The sequence below is a fragment of the Maylandia zebra genome, linkage group LG16, assembly GCF_041146795.1.
Source record: "Maylandia zebra isolate NMK-2024a linkage group LG16, Mzebra_GT3a, whole genome shotgun sequence".
In the NCBI taxonomy this organism is placed as follows: Eukaryota; Metazoa; Chordata; class Actinopteri; order Cichliformes; family Cichlidae; genus Maylandia; species Maylandia zebra.
Genome location: NC_135182.1, coordinates 17,793,210 through 17,813,447, shown reverse-complemented (window position 1 = coordinate 17,813,447; position 20,238 = coordinate 17,793,210). Strand labels below are relative to the sequence as shown.

General features: G+C 40.8%; 1 protein-coding gene and 1 long non-coding RNA gene across 9 annotated transcripts; one reads left to right on the top strand and one right to left on the bottom strand.

Annotated features, from left to right (window-relative positions):
* Positions 1-363: 363 nt before the first annotated feature.
* On the top strand, positions 364-6,234 carry LOC112433805 (uncharacterized). 2 transcript variants are annotated; one of them, XR_013093522.1, is made up of 4 exons: positions 364-3,151; positions 3,871-3,970; positions 5,049-5,093; positions 5,652-6,234. It is a non-coding gene; the product is annotated as an uncharacterized LOC112433805 (long non-coding RNA). The 2 variants fall into 2 exon arrangements; XR_013093521.1 differs by having other exon boundaries at positions 364-3,970.
* An 8,611-nt stretch (positions 6,235-14,845) lies between these two features.
* LOC143412969 (uncharacterized) lies at positions 14,846-19,228 on the bottom strand. Of its 7 annotated transcripts, none has more exons than XM_076874958.1 (6): positions 17,515-17,628; positions 16,643-16,747; positions 15,863-15,887; positions 15,747-15,773; positions 15,489-15,655; positions 14,846-15,266 (listed from the first exon to the last, which is right to left on the bottom strand). In XM_076874958.1, the coding sequence occupies exons 1-5, from the start codon at positions 17,555-17,557 to the stop codon at positions 15,529-15,531; spliced, it is 327 nt and encodes a 108-aa protein (XP_076731073.1). In that variant the 5' UTR covers positions 17,558-17,628; the 3' UTR covers positions 14,846-15,266; positions 15,489-15,528. The 7 variants fall into 7 exon arrangements, 4 of the variants coding, with proteins under 4 accessions (XP_076731073.1, XP_076731074.1, XP_076731071.1 ...); XM_076874959.1 differs by having other exon boundaries at positions 16,652-16,747; XM_076874956.1 differs by lacking the exon at positions 15,863-15,887.
* Positions 19,229-20,238: the final 1,010 nt, after the last annotated feature.

Sequence of the window (20,238 nt, the reverse complement as noted above, 5' to 3'; positions counted from 1 at the left end):
TTCTTTGCTGTATCACCATGTGTTCTCATTAATAAAGTACATTTTACTCCAGTCTCGTGCTATTTTAGTGGAAGTGACCCATGACCGTCGGCCAAAACTGACAATATGACTATTAAAAGTCTGAGTAATACTGTAATTTTCTGCTGCTCATTCCTGTGCAATATCCCATCTGACCTCCCGTCATATTTCTTTTCAAGATTTTCTTATTTAATCACTAGTGTACATATATTTATAGATACATATATATATATATATATATATATATATATATATATATATTTTTAGTCATCTTTTCTCTTTTACCACGTCTCTCTAATATTTTGCTCTTTACTATTTTTCTATTTTTTATTTTATTATATTTTATTATATTTTCTTCTACTGTACCATGCTGCTGAGTGACTGCTGCTCGTCAAACACATTTCATTGCAATGTTGACCCTGTGCTAACTTGCATATGACAAATAAAACTGAAAACTGATAAAACTGAAAACAGTAAAGGCAAAGGGAACACATCAAGTAAGGATTTCACACTCCCACTCACAACGGCACTTTCAAAGCATAAAGCCAAATATTTCAAAATTTCATTTTGAAGCATTTTAAAAATGAATGTGTTTGAGTTTCATTGCTCCAAAGTAATGTTTTCATATAAGCAAGATAACAACCAGTTTGCAACCATGTAAGTACAGTCCTCTATTGTGAACAGACGTGTTGGCAATCTGTCTGCGTTTATAAATTAGACAACAGTTATTTGCAGATCTTCATCAATCTGCCTGAGAGTGATTGCAGTCAGTCTGAGTTGGACTGCAACTGTTTTGAGTCAGGTTGCCTCCAAGGAGGCAGTTTATTATTTTCCTTTCCTAGTTGGACAGATGGCTGTTGTTTTGTTTTTACTGTAGTGTGCTGGGCCATTAATGGCTCAGGGGCTGCAGCGTATCCGCGCCAACACCTAAGGCCAACGTGGAATCACCGGTCAGACTAACATAAAGAAAGAATCTGTTAAATTACACATTTGTATTCATTAAGTCACAGACAATGAAAACAAGCAGAAATCAAGATGTAATATTTTTATAATTTTATTGATGTTAAATTAAAGTCCCAGCTTAGTTATGTTATCAGTGCAAGTCACTTCAATCTGTATAGCACCAAAGGAAACAATGGTGTTTTCAAGGTGCTTCACACTGTAAGGTAACAACTTACAGTATTAAAAAGAAAACCCCAAAAGAACAAACCCCTCTGAGCAAGCACGAGGCGACAGTGGGAAGGAAAAACTGCCTTTTAAGAGGAAGAAACCTTCGACAGAACCAGGCTCAGGGCGGGGTGGCCATCTGCCGCGACCATTCCTGGGGATTTCAAAAATGACTTGATCTGATCTAAATGTAAAACTAGCTCATTTAAAGTGTCCAGTGAGTTTTAGAAAATATTTTGCTGTTGATATCACGATGTCACTATAAAGTGGAAACTTTGTTTCTTCCCTTACACCTCCCAAAAAATGCCCGCACCGATGAGAAGCACTTAGATATGCAACTTGGTTCTGTGAATATCTTTCTTTTGAAAGTTTTAACAATATCTTCATCAAGATCTTGGAAGTTTAATTGCCAGAATGTCACCAAAGATGCATGCTTCCATCTTTTACAGAGGGATTTGAAAACCCTCTCGCTGAGTTTCTTGAACTTCTCTGGTGGGATTTTGTCGTATCTGGCCCTGATTTCAGTCCAGATTTTCATGGTAAGCCGGTTGGAGATAGCTTCAGCACTTTCAATGCTGAAGACTGTGCCTGATTTTTTTGCAACCTGGGAAATCAGTCCTTCCACAAAGATTTCCACTGAAAATCTGCATCTTTCTTTCTTTTCATATGATTCCAGTCTATCAGTAACTGTTACTGCCAACAGGTGTTCTTGGAATACTGAAGTAGTTATGATATTAAATATTGGTTGTTCCATTAAATTCATTGAATCCTCCTCCCCACTCCTCCCCATTTTCAATGATATTAGTGACAATTTATGTAATTTGTCACAAATATCAGTGAAAATCGCATTAGCAATGCAGTCAAAATAATTCTGCACTTTTCGGTCTAAATGCAAATCCATCCCCTTGAATTTGTCCAAGAGTAGATCCAACAAACGTTTTTGGTGAGAATGAGGGCACTTTAAAAGTTTACCAAGCTTTGAAAGCACAGCCTGAATTAATGTCTCTAACCATCTTTCAAAGTCTGTTTTTTCAGGTGGCTCACAGTCTACAGAAGATCTGTGATGCTGTATCTTTTTATATGACTCCGTTTGACTTACGTTTGTTAACGGTGGGATGCTGGCTTCATGTTCAACACAGGATTTCTGCTGCTGGGGATCTGGAATTGGATTGTTTTCTGCTTTTGCAGCACTGTGTTGGTCAGCATTTTGACAGCTTTCTTCTGTGTTAGCTGTTTCTTGGCTGTTAGCATCTATATTCTGTGCTGTATCAAACTCCTGCTCAGCAGAATCGTCCAAAAATTTCACACGTGACAAAACCGTTTTGCCAGTAGTGGTGTGGACAGAACAGTTTTCATGTACAGGGGAGTTCTGGGAAGACCTCAGCGGTGATACTGCTAGTGACTGTTCACACAGGTCCATTACGTCCTCTACAAAACCTACAAGCCGCTTAGCGGTGACGCAATCCGGATAGCCTGCGGTAAGCTCTAACAACTGCTTGTTCGAAAAACTACTGACCAAGTTATCCAAGAGGGATACCAAAGCATGTACTGTAGAATTATCCCCATTGGTCTGAACTGTTTCATCATTTGTCATTGTGTTACAGTTCGAGCTTGCCATTTCACTTTTTTGTTTTTTATGTCTAAAATGTTGTTTTGTGTTAAACTCCGTGTTTGAACGTTTAAAGCGCTGCTGTCCCGCTGTGTGAATGCGTTTCAACTGAACAGCCAGGTCTATATATAAGGTCGGTTTAAGGTTTCTTTGTAACGTCACCTGACGTTTCTTTGTAACGTCACCAGTCAAAGGACTGGCCCGCCCCGTCATAACGAAAGGGGCGGGACAAATCTGTTGCTTAGCAACTGAAAAAAAGGCACACCGCGCTGAATGCTACATCCGGCCTGCGACGGTACACCGCCTCCGCACCACCGTTTAAACATGAAGTGTGGATGTTAGAAGATCCCAAATATGGTGAGCTACTGGGAAATTACTCACGTTTTTGTTCTTGAGAGTGAGCGATAATAAGCGACATTTTATTGAGAAATTACAGTAGTCTGTCTACAAAAACTACAAAAATGACCTAAATAAGACAGAAGTACACATTCATTTTTATCGTTTTGTCAACAACAGGGCGCATGAGGTTTGTTCAGTATTTGTTGTGTCTACAAGGCTCAGGCGCCCCCATGAAGTGTCTTATTTGTATAGTTGAAAGCATTATAAAGGAACGCAAAACTAAATTACATATAATTATAATTCTTGGCACTTTCTGGTGTGTGTGAGTTAGTGTTTCTCTTTTATGATTTGTGGGTCCAGCATCAAATTCAGAATCCTTCCCATCACACATGAGGTCTTGAATAATCATCTTATTTTAAAGACCTTGTAGTTTGATAGTTTGCTCTCAGACTGTGGGCTTCCTTGTGGTTTTTAGGATATTTAGAAGTAGAAGGGGATCATCCTTCTGTGGAACCAGCTCCCAGTTTGAATGCAGGAGACGGACACTATCTCTACTTTTAAGATTAAGTTTCAAAGTTACCTTTTTGCCAACGCATATAGCTAGGGCTGAATCAGGTGACCATGAATCCTCCCTTAGTTACCCTGGGACTACCCTGCTGGGGGATTCCCACCATGTGTTTATACACCTCTCTGCATTCAATAATTAGTTCTTGTTCATCTCTGGCTCTCGTCCACAGTGTGTCTTTTGTCCCCTTTTTCGTCTCCTCATCCCCAAAGGGTCGCAGCGGGCCGCCCCTCCCTGACCGTGGTTCTGCCAGAGGGTGCTTCCTGTTAAAAGTGAGTTGTTCCTTCCCACTGTATTGAGGTTTTTTCTTTTTAATTGTAGACTTTCTACCTTACAATCTATACCACCTCGAGGAGACTGTTGTTGTGATTCAGCTCTGCATAAATACAATTAAATCGAATTAAGTGGGTTCAGCTGTTTTGTGAAATAAATGTGAGTGACATGGTAAGTAATAGCCTGCATGTAACTCATGGTAAGAAGAGCAATATCGCCCCCTCCTGGTTCAACCTTTTTTTCTTTGCAGTAATCTTTCCAATAATAATACATATGCACTAACCTCATGCTTGCTGTTAACAATAGCCTAAAGACACAAAATCAAGTTTAGTTTTTTCCTTAAGTTTATGTTTTTTTTTATATGGTTGGCATTTATTTTGTTTCTTTTTAATAATTAAATTGATTCTATTGATTGTTTGCCAAGCACTGAGGTCTCTGCTTAGACTGTGCTACTGGGATCACTGATTTAAAAATGAGGCAAAAGCACCAAAGTTGTGCTCAAAAATAGTACAGTGAGCTACAACCTGTTGCTGTAGTAATTCTAACACACTTATTGTTTTTAAATACATACATGTTTAGTTCTTTTAAACCTAATTATATATATTTTTTGCAAAAGTGTCACCTAAACACCCAAATATACGTAATTCAAAACTTACTTTAATTATTACCCATTTGGCTGGTAACATGGACCCAGTCTGATGGATAGTTACTGAACAGATAGTCTTTTCTTTAAAGGCTGCATTCAGAGCAAATCATTGTAAAAACAAGACAAGTAATAACTATAATACTAAACTACAATAGAGAGAAAATCCAGTAAATATAATTATATTATGTAAAAAATATACAAATATTTACCTCTAATTTAAAAAGACATTACAAGGGTACTAGTTTCATTTTAATCTCAACATAATCTAAATTGACACTAAATCAGTTTAAATATTACAGCTGAAGGTGATTTTAATAAATGTACTGCTGCTTGACTTTGTTTTACTACTGCAGTATAATTTATCATGTACAAAAGCTCCAAATGTTGTTTCTCTGACTTAATGTTCTGATGACGTTTGTGTTACTTTGCAGGAAATAGTCAGGACCCAGATGAACCTGTGCTGGAATTCAGTGTGGGTGAGTAATATGAGCATTTATGAAGGCTGTCCATGACCTGTAATTAAATTTAGCGTCATTAGTGCCACTCATTGCAAGTGACAGTGCACATGCTTTCAGCATGGAGTCTGCTCTTATGGTAGCAAAATAAATTCAGAAAATCTCCATCAAAAAGCAGCTCAGCAGCAGAAATATATATGGTCAGCTGGTTGTGAGTTAATGAGCATGTGAAATCAGTGTGAACATTTTGAAACAACAACTCTCCAACCTCGTAATTGTAAGACTGCCTGTGCAGCCACAGGAGCCTTCAGAGAGTCTTCCTGCTTGTCTCTTGGGTTGATTTGCTCGTGTTTTCTCACCCAGTCAATGACTGTAAAAGGGCTGGACTAATTGGAGGCAGGTGTAATTGATTGCACTGATATGCTAGTCTACTTATAGCCCACATTACAAACACTGCTGTGTTATTTTGTCTCTCAGTGCAGGTATGTAATGTGACAAAACCTCTAATGATCTGATATGTTTGGGATGGATGGGCTGTGAATTATATAGTGAATTGTCTTATTTTGTCGCTCTGTGCAGGCTTTCTACTTACAGGGTGGTGGATCTCAGAGGACAATTGCTACCCCTGTTGAAGTGAACAACGTGTGGAGTGCAACTGGCTTTGTGGCATAGCTGGCTCTGGCCTTGGACTGTGTGTTTTTACTTTGTACCTAAATGGGACACTGGACTTTTAACTACTATTCATTGTGTTTATAAATAAAATTTTAGAATTTTATTGACTGTCATCTTTTTGCCCACGGTGGAGACGGTTGGTCAGACCTAGAATCTGTGTGCGTGTGTGTGTGTGTGTCTGTGTGTGTCATCAGCAGGGTTTTGCATAAAAGAGTGTGAGCAGGTCAAAAGGTCAATTCATTTATTGTAGTTTTATGGCAGCACCCTCTAGTGGCCTTGAAGCAAACAGTCTCCTAACTAAGCCATGGCATCTCTGGTCTCTCCTACTTTTGTGTGCTCTGCTGGAGGAGCAGCATTGGATCTAGTGATACTGAGTAAGCTGATTAGGACAGGCCTGGAGAAATGTGGTTTGCATGAAGTATCAGGAAAAAAACAACCTTGTATTGTAAAATAATAATACACGAATAATAAATACTTTTCATGACATTCAGATTTCTGGACTCACGAGTTCATAGAACATTAATGTTACGAAACATTGAGAAGTCTTAAAACTACATTGTATACTTATTATTTACTTTAATCAGATTTGACTGGTATTTTTAAACATTAAGTTTTTGTTCCTTCAACTATTGTATTTAAGCTTATGACTCACTCACAGTATGTTTATATAACTGCCTAAAAAACGGTGAGGATGTGGCCGCAGTGGCTGAGAAGCAAGAACTTTGCTTTTTCTTTTTTTTTTCTTTTTTTTTTTTTTAATTGGGAAGCATAAATGAACATACCAGAAAACCCTGCACGAAGGAGCCATATTTGTTTTTTGTGTGTGCATAAGATGACGCTTTAGTATTATTACACATATGATAAGGATGTTAGCATGCAACACACAAACTCAAGTGGTGTTGCCAAGATAGTTGCTGACTGGCAAGAAACTTCTAGAAGAAATCTGGTGACAGTCCAAAGCACAAATTAGATATTCACTGAGATATTCAACATCTCTTTATCTCAGTCGGTGATCCCCACATGCTTCAAAGAGTCCATCATTGTTCCTGTCCCGAAGAAACCCCACCCTGCTTCTCTCAATGACTATCGCCCTGTAGCCCTCACCTCAGTAGTGATGAAGTGCTTTGAACGCCTGGTCAGAGACTTCATCATTTCTTCACTACCAGACACACTGGACCCACTACAGTTCGCTTACCGTCCAAATCGTTCCACAGACGATGCCATCTCTCATCTCCTCCACACATCACTCACTCACTTGGACACTAGAAGGGGGAATTATGTTAAAATGCTCTTCATAGACTACAGCTCTGCATTTAACACCATAATTCCCTCCACACTCACCACCAAGCTGGAGCATCTGGGACTCAGCTCATCTATGTGTTAGTGGATCTCCAACTTCCTAACTGGCAGACCACAGGCAGTAAGGATGGGCGGACATGTCTCAGCCTCCACCACTCTCAGCACTGGAGCCCCCCAGGGGTGTGTTCTGAGCCCCCTGCTGTACTCTTTGTACACATATGACTGTGTGGCCACTACCAGCTCCACCACCATCATCAAGTTTGCTGACGACACCGTCGTGGTGGGCCTGATCTCTGATAACAACGAGACGGCCTACCTGAAGGAGATTAGGAATCTGGAGAACTGGTGCCAGAGGAACAACCTCCTTCTAAACGTCAGTAAGACAAAGGAGCTGATAGTGGACTTCAGCACTAAGCAGGAGAGGAACTACCAGACCCCCGTCATCAACGAGTGCCCAGTGGAGAGAGTGGACAGCTTCAAATACCTCGGAGTTCACATCACGCAGGACCTGTCATGGTCCTGTCACATCAACACCGTGGTGAAAAAGGCCCGACAGCGTCTCTACCACCTCAGACGCTTGAGAGACTTCCAACTGCCCTCCAAGGTGCTCAGGAACTTTTACTCGTGCACCATAGAGAGCATCCTGGCGGGAAACATCTTAACCTGGTTCGGGAACAGCACCATGCAGGACAGACGAGCTCTACAGAGGGTTGTGCGGTCAGCTGAGCGCACCATCCGCTCCGAGCTCCCTGACCTGCACTCAATCTACAGCAGGCGGTGCTGGACCAAGGCCAGGAAGATCGTGAAGGACCTCAGCCATCCCAACAACAGACTGTTCTCTCTGCTGAGGTCAGGAAAGCGATTCCGCTCCCTGAAGACCAACACAGAGAGACTGAGGAGGAGCTTCTTCCCGCAGGCGATACGGTCTCTCAATCACACCACCACACAGTACTGACCCACACATGTGGTTCTTACACACACACTGGACTTTCTGGACTTTGGTTTTGCACAACACTGGTCACTATATTCTTCATTTCCGGTTAATACTTGTACAGCTGCTGTTATTGTGTATATATTTATTTATATTTAGATTTCTTCATACATTCTTATATAGTTCTATATTGTGTATTGTGTATTTTGTTGTACAGTTATTTTATTTTCAACTTTAATTTATATACACTCAACAAAAATATAAACGCAACACCTTTGTTACTGCTCCCATTCCCCATGGGATGGACGTAGAGACCTAAAATTCATTCCAGATACACAATATAACCATCCCTCCCAAACAGTGGTCACAAATCAGTCCAAATGTGTGGTAGTGGGCACATCTGCTATATTGAGATAATCCATCCCACCTCGCAGGTGTGCCACATCAGGATGCTGATCTGACATCATGAGTAGTGCACAGGTGTACCTCAGACTGCCCACAACAAAAGGCCACCCTGGAATGTGCAGTTTTTTGCGCTATTGGGGGTCTGGGGACCCAGAACCGGTCAGTATCTGGTGTGACCACCATTTGCCTCATGCAGTGCAACACATCGTTGCATGGAGTATATCAGATTGTCAATTGTGGCCTGTGGAATGTTGGTCCACTCCACTTCAATGGCTGTGCGAGGTTGTTGGATATTCGTGGGAACTGGTACACGCTGTCGTATACGCCGGTCAAGCACATCCCGAACATGCTCAATGGGTGACATGTCCGGTGAGTATGCTGGCCATGCAAGAACTGGGACATTCTCAGCTGCCATCTGCCCTGAACAATGTGAACCATGATTCATCCGTGAAGCGCACACCTCTCCAACGTGCCAGATGCCATCGAATGTGAGCATTTGCCCACACAAGTCTGCTACGGCGACGAGCTGGAGTCAGGTCAAGACCCCGATGAGGACGACGGGCATGCAGTTGAGCGTCCCTGAGACGGTTTCTGACAGTTTGTGCAGAAATTGTTTGGTTGTGCAAACCAATTGTTCCAGCAGCTGTCTGGGTGGCTGGTCTCAGACGATCTTCGAGGTGAACCTGCTGGATGTGGAGGTCCTGGGCTGGTGTGGTTACACGAGGTCTGCGGTTGTGAGGCCGGTTGGATGTGCTGCCATATTCTCTGAAACGCCTGTGGAGACGGCTTATGGTTGAGAAATGAACATTCAATGCACGGGCGACAGATCTGGTTGACATTCCTGCTGTCAGCATGCCAGTTGCACGCTCCCTCATTGCTTGTGGCATCTGTGGCATTTTGCTGTGAGACAAAACTGCACATTCCAGGGTGGCCTTTTGTTGTGGGCAGTCTGAGGTACACCTGTGCACTACTCATGATGTCAGATCAGCATCCTGATGTGGCACACCTGTGAGGTGGGATGGATTATCTCAATATAGCAGATGTGCCCACTACCACACATTTGGACTGATTTGTGACCACTGTTTGGGAGGGATGGTTATATTGTGTATCTGGAATGAATTTTAGGTCTCTACGTCCATCCCATGGGGAATAGGAGCAGTAACAAAGGTGTTGCATTTATATTTTTGTTCAGTGTATGAAGACGTGGATTCTCCTTTTCACATGTTAGCATGTTGTTTGGCCAGCTGTGGCTTACATTACCACAGCTGTGATAAAATTATCAGGAGTACTTCTATGTCTATGAGGGGAAAGCTTTCCTTGTTTACATATAATATAATAATGATACAGATAATGAAAGTCAGACAAAGTGGATCATGTCTTTTACAAAGTGCATAAATAAATCAAGCAGATTTTTTTTCGGTTGTGGTTTCTGAGTTGTGAAATGTCTGCAGCTCCGGAGTGGACTGTATTTGATTTGTCACATTGAAAGAGGGCCAGAAAATTACATAATCAGTGAAGCCAAACACATGTCTCTTTCCTAATATGGGCAATGTCTTTAGTAAAACTCAGCTGTAAGCATGTCTCCAGGCTCTGAATTGAAGGATTTTAGCACACAATGTTATGTGTTTTCAAACTCACAAAATCATATTTTACGTTCTTGAAGCAATAACCACGTGAAACTGAAGTTTAAATACTTTTCTTCCCTACATCCTGTGTGCAAGAGTCAATTATAGCATCATTTGGAGAGTTATATTTCATTTAGCATGTTATCGCATATCTGAAGGGGACCTAAAATAAAGCACAGTTCAGTCAGAGGGTCTCTTATTGATTGAAATCAACTTTTCCTGCTTTTAGGAGATAACTGAAAGTATACATGAAAGTGCCTTATCTTTTATAACCACAGGTTTTTTTTTATAATGGGTGTTTGTGTAAACTGTGTGTCACAGAAATAAAAGGCTGCTGTGGCGTGATGGTTCTTCGTAGTGGTCTGACACCGAGGGCAGAGGGGCTGCTCTGAGATCCTTCCCTTGCTAGCATGTGAAAAACCGGTTGAGCTGTTCGTCTTGTTTCATTAACGGGAATAAGTCTCTAAAGCAGCGGGGCCTGTGGAAGCGCAGACCCAACACTTTCCAGTAGCATAAGATTTTTTGCCAAGAAGTGCGACAGCAAAGAACTGATTGTCCAAATATAAGTTTCCTTACTTTTTCTATGAAGTTTATATGTTTGTAAAAATAAAGTAAACCATCTGCTCTAAACAGGTTTACATAGACTCAAGATTCCTTTTATCATTTTCTTGAAAATGTGTTTTTGGGGTGTTTTGCAAAACTAACTTTCCTCAGTCACACACTTTTTTCCTTCAGTTAAAAAACTTGTAGATCTGGCATATTGATCGATCACAGGTTTGATAGCTTATCTCTGGACAGTCAGCTTAAAGAAGAATTTGCAAAGTTCATTGTATTTATTTAAGATCATTTTTGACAGCCACAGCTGTGACACATCAATGATTTTTATAAGATATTTATCACAGACTGACAGAACTACGAGAAACACCTTTTAGTTATCGTCCTTTTTAGTCGTCTGAAAAGTTCATATAAAAGCAGAGGTTTCTCTGTTTTAAAGACACAGAACATTTTTAAGACACAATCACACAAGTAGATATTTCAAGAAGACAGTGTAAACAAACATTTAGGGGCTGTGGTTTCACATGTTGCTCCACCTATCATGCGTTAGAGTCACCTTCCAGTAAGTTTCCAGGTCACTTACCCAGTATATGTACTCAGACTGGAACCAGTATGTTTGAGATTCATACAACCAGAAAACTGTCTCCTCTGTTTATTGTGTGAATTCACACTATTGAGATCCTGTTTCTCTTTAAACTTTATTCTACCTTATTCTAGTTGCTCCGACCTTTGCTGGTTAACTACTCCCTCCGTTTTCAGCCGATTTCCACCATTTAAACTTGAATCTGTTCTGCTCCCTGTGCTAATGCCAGCTGTATCTTTTGGTGGTCATACCTTTCATACTTTTTGAGATATTACAGTTTTTGCCCGTTGCTTGAACACTACAAACCCATGCTTAGACTAAAGTAACACAACTTGAAGCTTTTGTTACCATACCTCAAACACATGTACCCCTACCTTAAACAAAAGCGCTGCTTTGCACCCTAGTTGCAATTATGCAACACACTTACTCCTTTATGCAACACACATGGTCCTGCATGCTACACTCTATTTCATACATAAGACACTTTGTTCACAAAATGAAATTTCAGGGTGCCATTTGGAAAACACATGTACCCAAAATACAAAACACATCGGGTAATTGCAACCACTCAAATACACACCTGAAGGCACTTACTTGTAAAACTGAACACCAATTAGCCAACTACAAAAAGCCCTCAGTTTAGCCAATTCAAGAACTTTGCAAGCATGGATGGAGGGAGAGCAAGAGGAGGAGGAGGAGGAGCAGGTCGATGTCGAAGTCGAAGTCGAAGAGGCCATGCACGGACCCATATTTCTGATGATATAAGAGCAACTTTGGTGGACCATGTCATCAACCATGGCCTGACTATGAGGGAAGCTGGGCAGAGAGTCCACCCACATCTAAGCTGCTTCACAGTGGCATCTGTAATAAGAACATTCCGACTAGAAAACAGGTCTGTCTTCACCTCTCTACCTTCTACTCCACTCAGATGGTTTTTATAGCACTGTTCTACAGTATATACCATTACCATATCAAGTGTACAGGGTATTGCAGGGTGCTAAGGCTCCTTTTGCAGCCAAAGTGGTAGTTTCTGTGAAACATAGCATGATTACTTATATTGAAGTACAGTGGATGACACAGTACATACAGTAAAGTACTGTAAGAAAAATAAGCAAAGCGATGACAATATGTGGTTGTATTTCTCTAGACTGACTCGAAGACCTTCTGGGGGAGGACGCCAACGCCTGTTCACACAACAGCAGGAACTTGCCGTTGTGGACCTAGTGAGGGCAGACAATGCCATCCGTCTCCACCAGCTACGAAAGCAAATACTTGCAGACAGGCAAGTGTTCAACAGCATAAACCATGTGAGCATCACCACCATCAGACGCATCTTGGGAAAACACAGCATCACCATGAAGCAGCTCTACAGAGTCCCATTTGAGAGGAACAGTGACAGGGTCAAAGGACTTTGAGCTGAATATGTATGGGTAAGTGTAACTGTCCTTTACATGTACAATACAGTATTGGTGAAATCCAGTAGCAGCTGAATATGTACCATATCAGTACCACATGGATCCATTCTGAGAGCTACACAGGTACCTGTGTGATGGGGTTCTGTATGTGTAGCACTGTAGTACAGTAATATGTTCTCTTGGCCATGGATGGAGTTGCACAGCCTCATGAATTCATTTTCATTGATGAAGCTGGATTCGACCTGTGCAAAACAAGACGACGGGGTCGTAATGTCATTGGTCAAAGGCAATTGTGCACGTCCCAGGGCAGCGCAGGGGAAATGTCACATTGTGTGCCGCCATAAGCCTTCGAGGGCTTCTGCATCATCATGCAAAACTAGGTCCATACAACAGCCAACATATACTCACATTTCTAGATGCTCTCCATAACATAGTTGTACAGACCAGATCAGCCCAGGTTTGTTTCCATCAGGCTGCTCTGGTCCAGGCCTGGTTCTCCAACCACAACCAACTTGAAGTGGTATACTTGCCCCTTACTCACCATTTTTAAACCCTATACAGGAATTTTTTTCGGCTTGGAGATGGCGTGTATATGACCGCCAACCACATGCCCGCATGCCTCTTCTGCAGGCAATGGAACAGGCCTGCGGCGACATTCAGGTGACAGCAATCCATGGATGGTTTCGACATGCAAGAGGATATTTTCCCCGGTGCCTAGCGAGAGAAGACATTGCTTGCGATGTCGATGAGGTCCTGTGGCCAGACGCCAACAGACGGCGGGATCCATGAGCCCACGTATGCACAATTGTCATGATTTTTTGTGTTTACAGTATGGTGTTTTTTCTATTACTGTATTATGGTGTTTTTTGGTTTTTTTTTGCTTTCTCTGAATTCATGGTAAATGGCCTGCATTTGTATAGCGCTTTACTCAGTCCCTAAAGACCCCAAAGTGCTTTACACTACATTCAGTCATTCACCCATTCTCATGGTACTGCAATGTACAATACTGAGTAGGCCTATTTGTTGTTTTGGTTGTTTGAAAATGTGTCTCCTGAAAATATGCCTTCTGAATAAACAATGAAAGACTGCAGTGTTTTATATAAAGTAGAATAGTGTGCTCCCCCTGATCTGTAAGTGTTTGCATATGATGCAAGTATGTGTCATTTTGTCAACAGTTACATTTTGACAAAGGAATGTTAGGTTTTGACAGCAGAGTTTAGGTTTTGAGAGTTTCAATTTGGCACAGATGTGAATGGTATATTTCCCAGTGTTGTGTCGTGTGTACCCAGAGGTTGCCCTTTGTTACAAATTAAAGTCTACAAATCAATGACATCACACTGGCCTATGTTTATTCAGTCTATGATTACATGTCAGTGAGATCTTGGAGCTGCCAGCATGCAAAGCTGCAGCTTTAGAATTTAGGCTCTAATCCTTTTTTCCACCATTTTTTTTATTTTTCTTCTTCCTTTGTTTCTCAGACATGTATGTTGTTTTTTTTTTTTTTTTTTTTTTTTTTTTTAATCCCATCATTTCCTCTTATTGTCCCTTTACATACTCTTTGCCTCGCTCCAGTCTACTGCCAGAGTTTCAGTATTTTATTCACTTAATAGCAGGACAGAATACCACGTGACTGTGGCCTTGTGTTATACCCTCTCTGCTGCAGTGATGCTGCAGACAAACACAAACATCGTGATCAGACATTTAAGAAAAGCCTCTTACAGATGAAGGTCTGTGTCTCTTGACCTAAACACATAATCAAGTTAAATCTAATTTATGTTCATCAGTGCCCCTCACACTGTAACTTAAAGTAATACATTTGTTACTGGTTAATTACAGAAGCACGTTTGTGAGCATAAAGATGTAAGCCTTGGACCATCGGGATGAAATGTGGTTGGGAAACTTAACAAGCATTGATAAAGCTTCATCAGTAGTTCGAACAATGCCTCAAAACCTTCGCTCACCACAGGTGGTTAGCAGACTGTGGTTGTACCATGCAGCCTAATAACATGCAGTAAATTGCAGGTTAAAGCAGTCTGCTTACACATTGTTAAACGAGGGAAGGGAACTAATGTGGCTGTCACATGACCCTTTTGTCCCATTTCATCCCAGCATTTGATTAAATTGCTGCTCACTACTTAAAACTGATCACATAAAACTATTTTTCTTCATCTTTTAATGATTACCAAAGTCTGTGAATCCCCAAATTGTTCAGTTGTTCTTTTTGCTCCCTATGAGGTCACTTTTACCATGTGACAAAAACAACACCCCACTGTACACACTTGAGCCACCAGCAACTTTATAAATCCCCAATAAAAAGCTGACAGGTTGCAATGATGTTCCAAATAACTTATTAAGAAAACAACTAAATACACAGAAAATATTATGAAAACTGGTTTATTTTATATCTCCTAGTTTGAAGTGAAGCAATAAAAACATGTATAAAACATCACAAACTGTAATATTATACAAATGCTTACGTCCTGCTGATGCAATGGAGACATCTTCCAGTGACAGTCTTCATCCGTGTGAGTGTGAGGAGGCTCCTAAACCCACCGACACAGAAGTGCATGTTCACAACTCCCTCTGTGCAGGTGGGGTCAGGGCCCTCCTCACCCTGGGTGAAGAGGGGTGGTGCTGTGGCCAGTCAGGTATGAAGTGCTGAGAGTGGATCTTTGGTCCTCTGTGCAGCTCTGTCCACTCTCAGCTGCCCTGCAAAGCAATAACACGAGAAAGACGTCATTTTAACACAAAACAGCATTTCCATTGTTGGTAGCTGCAGCATGTTGTTAAAATGCAATTTTAAACTCAACATATACACAATAACTATAACTAAACTTAAACCTACAGTACTGTAGGACGATGATTTACACCAGCTATTGGAAGGATTTAGTCTTCAAGACAGTTTGTAGCCAATGTGAGGTGATAACTTACATAGCTGGAACACAGCACCACTCTCCAGTTTGTCATTTGGTCATCCATCCTTCTCATCGGGTTGGGGTAAGGCTGTCTTCTGGGTGGAGTATCTCTCTGTGTTAGCTCCGTCCTGGGCGTTGAGTGTCTGAAGTGCTGAATGCTGGGAGAGGACAAGTGTAAAGCACCTGAAGACAAAAAGACAAAGAGAAAAGCATGAATTCACAGATCACAGAGTTGTTCACTTTACTTTTCTTCTGTTATGTGTTTTTACCTTACCTCTGATCCCTGAGCCACAGGCTATACCTTATGTAAAAACAAGAGACTACAGTCAGTTCACGACATCATTTTAAACCTTTTCTACTTATTTGTGTTGACATTAAGTACGGACTTACCTTTGTCCTGCATGGTGAGCTAGAGCTTGAGAAAAAAATGTTAGTCATTTACAAACACTGCAAAGGCCAACTTAAACATTTAAAGCTTAAAAACAAGTTCTAACATAATCTAGTCAGAGTCGCTGTCATCAAGTGAAAGGTTAAAAGGCCTTTCCCAGAAGCGTCTGACACCAACAGAACCCGAGGATGTTGAAGGGCCATAAAACGTGTCATCACTTACCTTGCACCTCTTTGCACTTACCTCATCAGTGCAGGTGTCGTCTCCGCTTCTCTTTGCTGAGGAGGTGAGAGCTGAGGTTGAAGGAGAAGCTGAGAGAGTAGCGGAAGAAGGAGCAGGAGAGGAAGGAGCTGAGGGAGCAGGGGAGGAAGCAGCTAAGGGAGCAGGAGAGGAAGCAGCTGAGGGAGGAGCAGAGGAAGCAGGAGAAGCTAAAGGATCACCAACCGGGAAGAGTGGGGCGTTGGCCTGGCCGAAAGGCGGCATGGCGAACGGGGCAGCACCTGGAGCAATAGGATGTTGCCAATCGTGCCAAAACGGCTCTGGAGGGAGCTCCTGGATGAGAGGGGAATCAGCTCTCTCATCCATGGTGTCATACCCCGAGTCGTCACTAGGCCAATCGGCCCACTCTTCTGAGTTGTTCCAGTCAGAGGAATTGTCAGTGTCTTCACTCACCTCTTCGACGTCCTCAGGTATGTAGGGAGGGTACTCACCTTCCTCTTCACTGTCATCAGGATCCTGTGCTTCAGGAGAAGAGGGTGAGGATGGGAGAGGGATATACTCACCATACTCACCTTCACTGACACGCTCGGTATCAGAGTCATCCAGGATCCTGATGACCTCTGGAAGGCCTTCTTCTGCAGGACGCTCAACCACGTAGTCGAGACGACCTGTGAGGAAACAAGTTTAAAATAACATTAAGAATGTAATAAACATCAAGTGCTAAAGGAACAGAGCTACATCTGTTAGTTTGAGCAGACGATGAGAGAAAAGCATTTTAGGCTACATTTATGTCAGACTGAATGACACTTCTACTTGTTCATGCAAGCAAAAAACAGCTAAGTCAACTAAGTTCACATCATTAACTGCTATATAATAAGATATAGTAGTGGCATAACATAAGGATACCATTATTACTACTGTACTATGATTACTGTTTTCATATTCTTTTTTATATTCATTTATTTTTGTTATTTTTTATTATCATGTTTTGTAGCAGGGGAAAAGTTATAGTTTATTTCAATAAAGCCTTTGATCCAAGAAGAACAGGATGTTAGGAAGGGACCGGGATCTGGTGTGTTTACACCTGTGTGTTCTGACGTCATGACATGCTGAAGATGCTGTTACCACAGAGACTGATTTTGGGGCATTTTACAAATTTTAGTCCGTTAAGCTATTTTTAACCAAATCATTAAAAAAGTGTCAAATTTGAAGCCTTCAAATCAAAGTAACACCTTTTTTTTCAAATTCATACACCAGTCGTTAATAATTTCTACACCTCTCCCGGAAAATTTAAAGCATACAAACAATTTACGGGGAAAAATCTTGGAATAAGCATATTTTGATAACATTAAAACTTGATATTCACACTGGAACTTGTTAAATTATTACAGTCATTTAGTAGCTCTTAAAATAACTGAAGAAATGTTAAAAGTACCTGCAGCGAAGTCCAGGGGGCTGTCGAGTCCACGACGAGCCATCTTCAGGCTTTGCTGTATGAAAAACAAGTACAAACAATCCAAAGATGAAGTACTTGTTGTGGCGAGCAAGTCAAATCCGCATTCAGTAAATATTTTCCCGAAAACTTAACTTTCCACAGGCTGAGGTTGGAGCAGGTCAAAACAAGTCCAATAGCAAGTGTAAAGGGACGAATGGAACCTTGTGCAGCATTTATATACCCTCCGCAGGCCATGGTTACGGTTGCCAACATTTTTCTTTTAAAAGCTAACAATAACTTAGCGTTCTCGCTACTCACTATGCTGTTAAACAGCTATATGTTAGCAATGACAACATTTAACAATGCTAGCCGTGCTGATTAGCCTTAGGATTGCTTGAGGTTGTTTCCAGCTCTAGTGGTCATAAGCGAACTTAGTTCTGTGCCAGCTTTTAGCACGAAAATCAATCTTGTAAAGCTCACTATTAAACTGACAAAGCCTTAGAGCCTAGAAACTATGATACTTACAACTGTGCTATGTTTGTCTCATAGCATATAGCAAGACCCCATAACTGACCTTTGACCTCTTCTCAAGATTAGATAATGCTATATAGAGCTATTTTAACACTATGTTTCTTACTGCCATTGTTTGACAACATATAAGCATAAAGGAAATGATATATGGAGATTCTAAATATCAGGTTATTATGACTTTATTATAAACTTTACAGTAACAGTTCAGAACTATTAAGCAAGCTTAGTTTTGGAAAAATCCCATTTGTGATCAAAACTTTTTACTTCATATTTATTACTAAATAATTCAATAAATTATACTCAAGTACTGAATAGTCACAAAAAATAGTAATTATGCTGAAAATTATGTTAAAGTGGTTTTCGACTGAGCATATAAACAAAAGCCTGGGAAAAAGTTCTGTTGAACAACACACATATGTTACCAATATTGTAGCCGGTGTTATTTAATAATTTGTTTTATTTTTGATACAATTTCAAACTTTATTAACCTTTTCAATAAAACAAAGTCTCAGATTTAATTATTCTGAAACTAAGTTTAAGCTTCCCAGAACGTTTTGTTGCAAGTTACATTACTGATATAAGAAATATAAAATGTTTGTATTGTTCACCCACAAGTGCAGTCTCTGGCTCAAACACAGAAGCTTGATATGTTTGGTTGTCAGTCCAGACATTCCTAAAGAAAGTTGTCCTTCTTCAGCTCCAGACCTTTCTAGATAAAAATGGCATTAGTGAAGTATTTCAGTCTGGTTTTAAAAACGCACCACAACACTGAAACTGCTCTTGTAAAAGTTTTTAATGACCTTTTAACTTTTCTGACTTGGGAGATTTTGCCATTTTAATACTGTTAGACCTCAGTGCTGCATTTGATGGGATTCTTATCGCTCGGCTTGAGCACTGTGTCAGAATCAAAGGGACTGCTTTGGAGTGGTTTAAATCTTACCTGTCCAACCAAAGTTTTTCTGTTAGATTGGGGGAAACATCGTCCTCAGAAGCCTCACTTTCTTGTGGGGTCCTCAAGGAGTCCAATCTTGGTCCAGTTCTCTTTTCTATTTATATGCTCCCCATGGGTTCAATTTTTTGAAAAACATGGGATCTCATTCCATTGCTATGCAGACAACTCACAGATTTACCTGCCACTGAAACGTGAATCTGTGAGTCGTCTGAAGGGTTTGCTAGATTGTTTGGAGGATGTTGAGGATGGCATGGATGGCTTTTAACTTCCTTAACCTAAATGAACAGAAAACAGAGGTGATTGTGTTTGGTCCCTGTGACCGCTGTGACTTTGGCCCTTTAGGAATTCATAATAATAATAATAAAAACCTTTGCAAGGAACCTAGGAGTGTTTTTTTTTTACTCTAATCTAATGTTTGATAAACAGATTAATGCTGCCTTTGCTGTAACTGCTCCTAAGCTCCCTTCACGTCAGGACTTCCCCAACATTGGACACTTTTAACTGACCATTCATCCTCCTCTTTCTCTCATTTTTTACATTCATCAGGTCCTCAGAGTACTCGTTCCATCTTCCCAACACACTCTTTTCACTGTTTAGCACATTTCCATCTTTATCCATCTTACTCCACAAATAGTCTTTTCCTTCGGGGCCGACAAACTGACAACTTTCAACATAATCCATTTGATTTCCAGCTTCAAACTCGTGATAATGACGGACACTCTCTTCACCCTGAAACAGCATTCATGAAATCTTCCTTCAAGATTACAACTACTTGATTTACAGTGGAGTGAAAAAGTCTTTGGCTTCTTCCTTATTTCCTTTTTTTGTATGTTTTTCACATGTGAAAGTTTCAGATCAATAAACAAATTTAAATATGAGGCTATTTAAAAAAAAACAAACATCAATCATCCAAACAATTTATTCAAAAAATGGAATTTTGAAACAAGTGAGCTGTAAATACAAAATTGCAGTTGCACTAAAACACATTTTTGCATTGTCCAACTTTCTTATCTCTCGTCTGCTCTCACAGTGAGTCACACACATTTGTATTTACAGAGCACACTTTGACAAGTAGTCTAAACTCTGGGTGAAGTGTGTGATCACACCGAGTCCCAGCTGGTTTGAGGAGCAGACTGAGTCTCTGCAGGGTTTAAACTCAGTCCCTGGAAAACAGACACAGTCCAGTTATATCTGGATGAAAACTGTCTCTGTGAAGGCAGTTTTGTTTTTGTTAACACTCC

What these genes read in the sequence shown, in the direction of transcription:
- LOC143412969 (XM_076874956.1), bottom strand. Translation starts at nt 17,557, where the DNA reads ATGGCTCGTCGTGGACTCGACAGCCCCCTGGACTTCGCTGCAG. An exon ending in CCCCCTGGACTTCGCTGCAG is followed by an intron (nt 16,748 to 17,514) that starts GTACTTTTAACA and finishes GTTTCCTCACAG; the next exon opens with GTCGTCTCGACTACGTGGTT. An exon ending in TGTCAGTGAAGGTGAGTATG is followed by an intron (nt 15,774 to 16,642) that starts GTGAGTATATCC and finishes TTTTTACATAAG; the next exon opens with GTATAGCCTGTGGCTCAGGG.